This window comes from Hibiscus syriacus, unplaced genomic scaffold, assembly GCF_006381635.1.
Source record: "Hibiscus syriacus cultivar Baekdansim isolate YM2019G1 unplaced genomic scaffold, ASM638163v2 tig00111330_pilon, whole genome shotgun sequence".
Lineage (NCBI taxonomy): Eukaryota > Viridiplantae > Streptophyta > Magnoliopsida > Malvales > Malvaceae > Hibiscus > Hibiscus syriacus.
Window position 1 is genome coordinate 8493433 of NW_024063059.1, and position 10377 is coordinate 8503809.

The following is a 10377-nucleotide window of genomic DNA, read 5'->3' on the forward strand; positions in this document are numbered from 1 at the left end:
TCTTTATTCTATAGAGGTGCTACATCGTCATCGTCATCAACAAAATGTATATGCTCTTGACGACGACGACGACGACGATGATGACAGTGAGGAGTCAGAACCAGTTATACGATAGTTTTTGATATTTTATTATATTTGTATTTATTTGTTTGTTGGACTTTCTTTATTGTAATATTTTTATTATTTACCATTTAATACTTAATTTATTTTGTTAATTTTGTTTATTACTTAATTCAAGCGAATGATGATGATCATTTAGTGCTTTTTAATTTTTTTTTAATAATAATAGTAAATTTATGTATCAAAAACATTTGTCTTTTAAAAATTTGTTGTATTTAAAATTATATTCAAATACCAAATTGCTATTAGTTTGATAAAATTTAATAATTGTATTTCCACCCCACACAACAGTTTCTATAGGCGTGTTCGAGTGTTATTTCTGGGGTGTAAACTGCAAAATTTTCGTAACTTATAAGCGTAGAGGCGCAATATTGCAACTTACACTACAAGAAAATATACCTTTAATGACACACGCTAATTTATGACTTGCAAAAAATGTGTCATAAAAAATATCACGTTTCTTAAAATTTGAACGATTTATGACTTACAATAATGAGTGTCATATTTAATAGTCATAATCTAAAAAATTTAGCAAAAACATGGAGTACACTTTTCATTGTGTGTCCTCTATAAAAGTCGTCTTTTAATTTCCCCCCATAATTTAACTTATGCATGTTTTCCCGCTTTCTCAACGCCCCCTTCCCTCTTCCCCAAAAAAACCTTAATCCCCAAAACCAACAACAGGGGATAAACAATGGGAATCAAAGGTCTGCTTAGATTCATGAAACCTTTCATTGAACCCATTCACATCAACAAATACGCTGGCAAGCGGGTATTTCATCGAATCCTTTTTCATCTCTTTTATTTCCATTTTTTCCTCCCCAACATATATGCTATTCTGCAAGTTTTGCAGGCGGGTATTGATGATTATTCATGGTTACATAAAGGAGGTATTTTTGTTTCAGTTGTATGTGTATCTTCTCTCCTGAAGGTCGAATTTTCCAAGTTGGTATGTTTATTTTAACTTTATTATTCTGGAATCTGGAAGAACTTTATTATTGTTATTATTTGTTTTTAAATTTTGATTTTGGAATAAACTGAGAAGAGTATGCGTTTAAGGCAGTGAAAGCATATGGGATCACATCCATTGGTGTTCGAAGAAAAGATTTCGTCTGTGTTGTTACCCAGAAGAAAGTTCTCGTCCGTACTCTCCCATTTACATTTCCTTTACTTCTTTATTTTTGGGATTAAATTGATTTTAAGGTTTTCTTCGATTTGGGTATTTAATTTTGAATAATGCTATGCAGGACAAGCTATTAGATTAGACTAGTGTCACTCATCTTTTCCCTATTACCAAGTTCCTTGGATTATTGGCTACTGGCATGACAGGTTTATTTTTTTTTGCTAAATACTATTTTTTTATTTTGGTAAATATTTTTCTTAGATATTATTTGTTCGAATTGCCAAGATCTTTGTTTTGTTGACTAGTGAATCAGGGTTTTGTGGATATAAGGGATTTTGGGCTATAATGATATATCTCTTTTCACACTGATGATAATTGGTATTTCCACTCTTCAACTGATGCAAGGACCTTGGTCCAACAAGCAATGAATGAAGCAGCTGAGTTTCGATTCAGATATGGATATGAGATGCATGTGGATGTATTGTCCAAATGGTATAGTTACTTGTATTATATTCTCTTGAACTTGACAATATTTAGTTGTTTTAGAAAATTTGGATTTTGTATTTTCTGTATATCTTATCTGGATAATGTTTGATCAAGCTTAATGACTTGAAGAGATCATTCATTTGGATACACACTGGATATAAAATTATGCGCTTTTACTTCTGCTAGTAGATATTTGAAAAATATTAAGATCCTTCTCGTTTTAACATCAAAGTTGAAGCGGCTTTATCATCCTTATTTACTGGTTCATGTGTATAGTCTTGGTTCCAAAATTAATACACACGACCAACCACATTTTAACTGTTATTTTGAATTCCTTATTGAAAATTGATCTATCTTTGATGTTTATGGTTCTCGTCCATTTTGATGATCATACATTTAATTTAGCCTCTCATGCTTTATTGGTATAGGATTGTAGACAAATCACAGGTTTATACTCAACATGCTTATATGAGGCCTCTTGGAGTTGGTAAACTTATGATTTCTTCAACATCCTACAATTTTGTTTTAAAAGTTTTTCTATCTTTATTTTTTCCCTGGGAGATTTGCAATTTTTGAGTTGTTAATACACACATGCAAGCAGATATATGCTTATGTGTAATTGTGTATTCTAGATAACTTACTCTGCTATGTTCTGTTTCCTTTTATGTGAAGTTGCCATGGTTTTGAGTATTGACGAAGAAAAGGGACCCCAACTCTACAAGTGTGATCCAGCAGGCCATTTTTTCTGGTCACAAGGTAGTTTGCAAGTTGATTTTATCGCTCATCTTGTTTGGATTCTTGATTTTGGTTCTAAATGTCTGGTTCCAGAAGCCATATATTAGTACTATGGTTATGATTCATAACTATTTCTCTCAACTCGGTCTTTTTGACTATATTCTATATGGAAGTTTTGTTTTTGCTGAGAGTGCAGTACAAGATGCGACCACAATAATTTGGTTAAATTTTAGTTGGTTTAGGGTTTGTATTATCCATCTAGATTGATTTTTTTACTGATGTTCTGCATGCAACCAGTGTTGGATCGAAAGAACAAGAGGCAATTAATTTCTTGGAAAAGAAGATGAAGAATGACTCTACTTTTACTTATGAGGAAACAATGCAGGTATATATATATTTTATCCTTTATATATGTTGAAGGAAGTTGTTAAATGTCACAAGTTTAACATTTGCTAACACTATCGCATTTGTCTAATGTTTTATTTTCCTACTATTGTACAGACTGCTATTTTGGCTCTGCAATCTGTTCTTCAAGAGGATTTCAAGGCTATAGAGATAGAGGTATAAGGAGTTAGCCTATCATCTTTGTTTGTAGTGATTTTATTGCTATGTTAAGTCTGCAACCATATAAATGTGTGAATGGATTATATATCTTTCATGTATTCTCAGTCTAATCCAAATGTTGTTGTTTCTCTAATATAATTACATATGTAATTACGTATAACCGCAGTCATTGTGTAAACTGAAATTATTCTTGTTTACTCTCTTTTTGAACTGTGGCTGATAAACATCTCAAGTATCAAATCCGCTGTTCTTTTCTTGAGGTAGAGTTAATTGAATTATTTTGATTATTAGTTTTGACATAATTGGACTGCTTAGCGTTGTACTATTCTTTTTCCTTATCACTTCACTTTCAATTTTCTTTTGCAGATATACAATGAGCAAATAACAGATTTATTGGATCCAAATCAAAGAAACCTACAGGTAGAATGGATTATTATTTAACTTTTTAGTTTCCATTTTTTACTGGACGAAAAAATTGGATTTTCTTATACTGTTCTATCATTTTCATCCAGATAAGAAAAGATGTAAAAATAACTTTTCAGTTGAGAAGATGTCTTCTGAAACTACTAATTCCAATGCTGCAAGCAGCCAGGAGGTACCAGTTATAGCCCTAAAATGTTTTCTGTATAATTAAGTTGTCATCCTTTCCATTGTTACTTGATGCTTTGGTTAAGCTTGTACATCAGATTTACATCCCCTTTTACTTGTTTCAGGATGGGATTAATGATCTTCATGATTTGGAGAGTTCACTTGCTTCATTTCCTATTAAGCCACTTCAGGCACTCAAGTATGGCTTTTTTATGCTTGCATGATCTTACTATTTAAACAATTCATTATTATAACATAATTAAGATGACATTTTTATTAGCATCTGTCTCATTCAAAGGACCTCCAAGTCGTAATTGTCTCAAATAGAAAGCAATTTCTTGTCACAAGTGTCATTTAATTTTAAAATTATATGCTTTTTGCCATATTCTTCTCATATAGTTTAAGAACATATGTGTTATCTATTAGACAAAAAACTATTTTTTTCTGAAAAAGGGAAGGTTGTCAGTGTAATTGTTTTTGGGTAATTAGTTTCCTTTTTTGTAACTTTTTAATTGGTGCAGAGGCTGTTTTGACATTGGTGAAGGTGAGGGTGCAAATGGTCCAAATTGGAAAGGTGTTATGCCATTGGAAAGTGATACAAAGTCATCAAGACCCATGGACCAAGATGCTGGAAGACACGAGGGTGAAAATTCCGGGCAAAGTGGCTCTTTCACACGCCAGGTTATTCCAGAGCTTAAAAAGACTTGAGCGGTACACTAATACCCTTTTCTCTTAACAAGGTTACTGGAGATGGGGACAGGTAAGCTTTCTTCTAAGTGAAGTTACCCTGAACCTTAAACTGTTATCACCAAACATACATTGCTTGAAATGACTTTTTGTGAAATATAGGATGTTCTTTCCCCATTATCATGCTCTAGATATGATGAGTTTCTGGATTATGTGGATTGCAAGTCTAGAGGAATCCTAGATGTATAATGTGGTACACTGGGACTTTTCTACTTGGTTATTGTTCCTATATTCTGTAGTTAAAAGGAATAATTGTCTGTCACCATTACCATTAATTTTAATGGCAAAGATTTGTATGCCAATTTATATTCAATTTTATCAACTTTGTTTTGCAGGGACTTCCCACAACCTAAATTTCCATCTGAACGCAACTACAGTGGTCCATTGTACCGCCAGAGAAGAGAAGCAAATAACACATCTGGTATAGCTTGGTTTTTTTACCTTTCATTTCTGCTTAGAAGGGATGCAACTTATTTGTAATCAAATGAACTCTGTTTTGTTATCTTTGCTTCTTGCATATCAGAGGATGCTTCAGAAGGAACAGTTGTTCAGCGGGGATGATTTAAGGTGGCTTCAGCCGATCTCAGTCCCAAGGTACATTTGTTATGTATTGAAACTTTTACCTCTTTTATGTAAAGAAACTTTGCAGCAGATTGGTTACAATCTTCTACTATTATTATGCTAATAGCCAATAACATGCAAATTTGTACTAATAAACTATCTGTACTTGAAATATACTTCACTTTAAATAAGTATAAATTATATAGTTATTTCATATTTTTTACTTAGTTTGGCGATGGGAAAGAATAATACACGATGATGACATTGATGATATTCACAAAGAATGGGTATCTTATGTGGAAAACTTTATTATGCCGAGATATTTTGTATTGATATATGATTACAATATTGTTGATAACTTAATGTTAATATATAGTATGCAAATGGATTGCTTATATATAATATAATATATATATTTAGTATTATGAGGCATTAAATGTGATTTAGTTTGATTATTTGTCAATCTATAATATATATATATAATTTACGACATACAATCACTAAACACAAATGTGTGCCATCTTTTTTATTGACGTGTGCTTCAATGACACGCAATGTAAGTCATAAATGTGTGTCATAAATTTATGACACACAAATGTGTGTCGTCTTCATTTATGACGGGGGCTTCAATGACGTGCAATGAAAGGGGTATTGGTGTCATCTGAGATTGGCTTTAATGATGTGTGTCATCTGAGATTTATGTCGGTGGCTTTAACGACGCGTATTTGTGTGTCATCTGCACCCATAGATGACGCGCAATGCACGTCATTAAAGTGGAGTTTTTCTAGTAGTGTTATCTTTAATATGAGCCTAATGTCACCACATTAGATACATTCTAAGCGGGGTAAAAATCGCCCTGAAAATGGTTTGAAAGAATGATTTTGTGCATTAAGTACAATGTAAATGGCTTTATAGGCATGCTCGAGTGTTATTTTCGGGTTGTAAAAAAGGAGATTTTTCGTAATTTATTAGCTTAGAGGCGTAGTATTGCAACTTATCTTTAAGTTGAGCCTAATATTGCCACATTCGGGATATTCTAAGTGGGGTAAAAATCGCGTTGAAAATGGCTCAAAAACATGCTTATGTGCAACGAGTATAAGGTAAAATGGCTTCATAGGCATGTTCAAGTGTTATTTCCGATTGTAAATAAGAGATTTTTCCTAATTTTTAAGCATAAAGGACTAGTATTGCAACTTATCTTTAAGTTAGCCTAATATCGCCACATTCAAGATATTCTAAGTGGGGTAAAAATCGTGTTGAAAATGGTTCAAAAGCATGCTTTTGTGCATCAAGTACAATGTAAGATTAGAGCATAATGACAAATGAATATAATTAAATTATTCAGTGGTTATCAAATGACATTAACTTTAAGTAAATGTGAATTAAATTACAAGAACTATTATTTGATAAACAACAACCACATCAGTTCCTCATCAATGGTTACTTGATGACAAAATAAGTGGACATGTTTTTCTAGTGTGTCCTGGGTTTCTATAATGCCCACATCTTTTGTCTTGTTTAGATGTTTCTCGAATATCCATATTACAATGAATTTGAGTGGATTTTGGCCAACCACAGTCCCTCAATAAAGTCGGATCTGGTACAATCGGAATCCAATTCTGAACCTCATTAGGGTCTTTCTCATTATCTATGGGGAACTCAAATTCATATACCTTAAACACTTCTGATAGTAAGTATACGGGATCCAAAAAACGATTATAGTCTTGACGGGTATGCGAGCAAGCTACTATCACATGAGAGCATGGATACTTCAGAGCTTGAAAAAAGCCCTTAGTCGCACCATCTGTCCCGTAGATTTACTCTTAACGAGTTAGCTTCAATCTCTTGAAGAGGTCGCGACATCTCTGTGACACGAAACAATTCATGCGTTCTAGAGAAGCTTGTTACAAACATTCCATTTAATGTAGCAATTTTTTTTGTAGATCTGTAACTAATCTAGGGTGATAGACATGACCGCCTTGCATTCATGCTTAAACTTGTCCCCTGAGCTTCGCAAAAAGCGCCCCCAAACGAAAATATATAGTTTTTACCAAAGCCGCTATAGGTAAGTGACGTACCCCTTTTAAGGTCGAATTGATTGCCTCAGCCAAGTTGGTCTTCATGTGTCCATATCGATATCCACCATCATATGCATTTGCCCACATTTCTTTATTGATGAGGCTGATGTAATCGTATCTTTCCTTGTTCTTCACCCGCATATCTTGATGCATGGATTCAAATGTTTGAGGTAGTAGTTCATAACCTGAGCAGAAAATGTAGAACTTACTAACTTTGTTTCTTTAAAAAATAAAAATGATCGAAAGAAAAAAAAACTACAACAGTTTCACTTACCCATGCGCACAAGTAATTGGCGCTCATCATTCTTCTTGAACCTTCCATGGTAGTTCTCAGCAATGTGTCGGATAAAATACCTATGTTGGATAAAGTGTGGTTGCCACATTGGACCGAAAGACTCCATTGCTACTTTGATCCCAGCTCTACGATATGAAATGACACATATTTTTTCCCTTGTGATAACATGTGAACGTAAGTTTAGGAGGGAAAAAACCCAAGAATCTGTATCTTCTCATTCAACAAGGGCAAAAGCAATTGGAAGAATGTTGCGATTACCATCTTGGACAACTGCCAATAGTAAAACTTGCTTATATTTTCCATACAAGAAAGTCCCGTCAATCTAGACCACAGGCTTGCAATATTTCACAGCATTAATGCACTGTGGGTAAGTCCAAAAAACCCGGTAGAATTGGCATTGATCGTTAAGAACTTGATCATTATGGTATGCATGGCAAGTTTCAAAGTCCACAATTGTCCCAGGATTCAACCTCCGCACCACCCTAAACCAACTTGGAAGTTCTATTCGCCGTGAAGTTTTTAATGGCATTCTGCTTTATCTTCCATACTTTTTTTGTATGAGACGGAATACCCATACTGCGATTGTATAGCTGAAATCAACACAACAATAACTATATGGGAGCTTGCTTTTACCATGGGCATGATGGCTTGGCATATCACTTCAGAGTCCAAGTTGGGATGATCTTGGTTGATCCCTCTAGCACAACATTTGTGAGGATCGTTGTATACCGTTAGTTCCCATCTATTGTTTTTCCTCTTCCTCTTCGATACATGAACCATCCAATTGCATCCGTTTTCACGTCGGACACAGTGGCATACATACTTTTCTGTCGTAGAGTGGTCGACTCTGGACTGAACAGAATTACGGATATTGTAATTTTTTTATAGCCATCATCACTTCTTTGCTTGAAAACTCCTTTGCCTAAAGATAACTCACCATTATTTATTGACGAGTAAAATCCATAGTCATCAATATTAGGCATATATGCAAATTATGGCCCGTACATTGCACCATAGTCAGCTTCATACATGTGTGTTGGAGGTTTAATTTGTGCTACATTTGTGGGAACTTCATCTACATCATCATCGGAGTTGAACTGCGGTGATTCTGGGTGAATGAATAGTCTAATCTCAGCACCATCCGCACCTGGCTCACGAAGTGGTTCTTCTGGTGGAGATGATGGTTCCTCCATGCTCTCCACATTTAGGTCGAAGAACCTACTACTTGCATGCCTTCTCCTTGAACTAGAAGGCATATCGATATTGAGATCGAAAAAGCTCGCAGTAGAATGCCTCCCCCTAGAGCTTGAAGTCATCGTGTCAAATGGAAACTGCACAGATTGTTGCGTCGAGGGCATCTCTATATTTAGGTCCAAGAAATTGGCAGATGAATGCCTTCCCCTTGAACTGGACACGATGTTGCCATACGGATTGTTCGTGGACATACCTCGATACAGATCGTAAGGAGTTACTGATGAATGTCTCCTCATTGAAGTTGATGGGATGATGACACCATGATGCGAATTTCCCATTATGGCATTAAAATCATTACACATTAATGTAGTTGAGCTGTCAACTTGATCAGCTTGTTCAGTCAGCCCATAGTGGGAGCTTAATGACAGACCCCGAACAACACGTACTTCAACAAACTTTACATACATCCCCATATCAACGTCTGAATAATGATTTTGAGAATCAACCATCATTTCAACATCATCATTGTTCGATAGTTCGAACGCTGTATAAGTTAACGGAAACAATGATGTTGAAAATCTGTACTGAAGTGACGACATTCTTCTAGTACTTCCAACATGAACCTTCCTTGAAATCTTCGTTATCAGCTCCTCAAGAGTTATGTTTCTCTTGAAGGATATTTTAACATAATGATTTGATACGAAAACAACGCCGATTTCATCTTCCCGAATTTCTCCATCATAATAAACAATAGCTGAAATTCGTGTCATTCTTAGAGTTTGAAAGTAAGACAATCTTATATCTACAAAAAAAAACCTGAAACAAGCCTAATTAAATAAATAATATATGAATTAAAATATAACGCAATAAAATTTGTATACATAAACGTAAATAATTTAAATAATATAATTTTATATTATTACCGTATCGGCAAAAATATTTCGACGTATGCTCCCGTTTTCCAATTTTACAACCACAAAAATTAATTGAAAACAATTAGTACAATATTTTTTAAAATAATCATATATAATTATAAAAAATATTATAAAAAAATTACCTTACAACGAAAGATCAAACGAACTTCTGAATCAAAGATAAGAGGATTGTCGGGTGATATTTAGGGGTTGAGAGGATTATTGTTTGATGTTTTTGGTTGAGAGGATTGTTGTGTGAATGTTTACGGGGTGAAAGCGTTTATTTATAGTCGAGAGGAAATGTTTTAAAGCCGAGAAATGTGGATAAAATTATACAAGGCGTGACCTATGCACTGCGCCTATCTGGCGCGTGTGTCAAATGGCAGGAAGACGCGACCCATGCACCGCACCTAACCCTACGTGGCATAAGGCGCAGTGCATGGCCGCGCCTTACCTCACATGATGCCACATCAGCGTAAGGCGTGGTGCATGGACTGCGCCTTTCTGCAAATGGTGTTAGATCGAGAAATATACTTACATGGGTGTCTGACTGAAAAATAAAATTAGTTAGGGTGATTTTTTGGGGAAATTCGCCAACTAAAGATGTAACCACAAATTTTGTGCTAATATCTTAAAGCAAAATCCACGTGCCTCAAATGAGAGGCCATTAAAAATAATTAGAAAGGCTCTACATGATATGACATTATTCTTTAAGGATTCACCAAATATTCCTCGATTTCATGCTTCTTGTCATTTTCTTCCGTATTTTACTTAGAAGTTTTTCTTATCAAATAATCATTTAGACTAAAACTCATGGAATATTTCGATGGTCAATGTTATTTTTTTTAAGGTTATGAGTTTGAATAATTATGTTTGTGAGATATATGTGTGTTATTATTAGATAAAAAAAATTATAAACATATATTATTTTAATCACTAGTGATGGGTGTAGGATTTGTTCAGAGTGGCATA

The 10377-nt window shown here is 34.4% G+C and overlaps 1 protein-coding gene and 1 pseudogene across 1 annotated transcript; both read left to right on the plus strand.

Moving 5' to 3' along the window:
- The first annotated feature begins 1029 nt into the window (after positions 1 to 1029).
- Positions 1030 to 3031, plus strand: LOC120158770 (annotated as a pseudogene).
- Positions 3032 to 3578: 547 nt separating this feature from the next.
- On the plus strand, positions 3579 to 4339 carry LOC120158772. The gene is made up of 3 exons (XM_039169534.1): positions 3579 to 3623; positions 3742 to 3815; positions 4138 to 4339. Exons 1-3 carry the CDS (start codon positions 3579 to 3581, stop codon positions 4322 to 4324), a joined length of 306 nt encoding a protein of 101 aa, XP_039025465.1. The 3' UTR covers positions 4325 to 4339.
- Positions 4340 to 10377: the final 6038 nt, after the last annotated feature.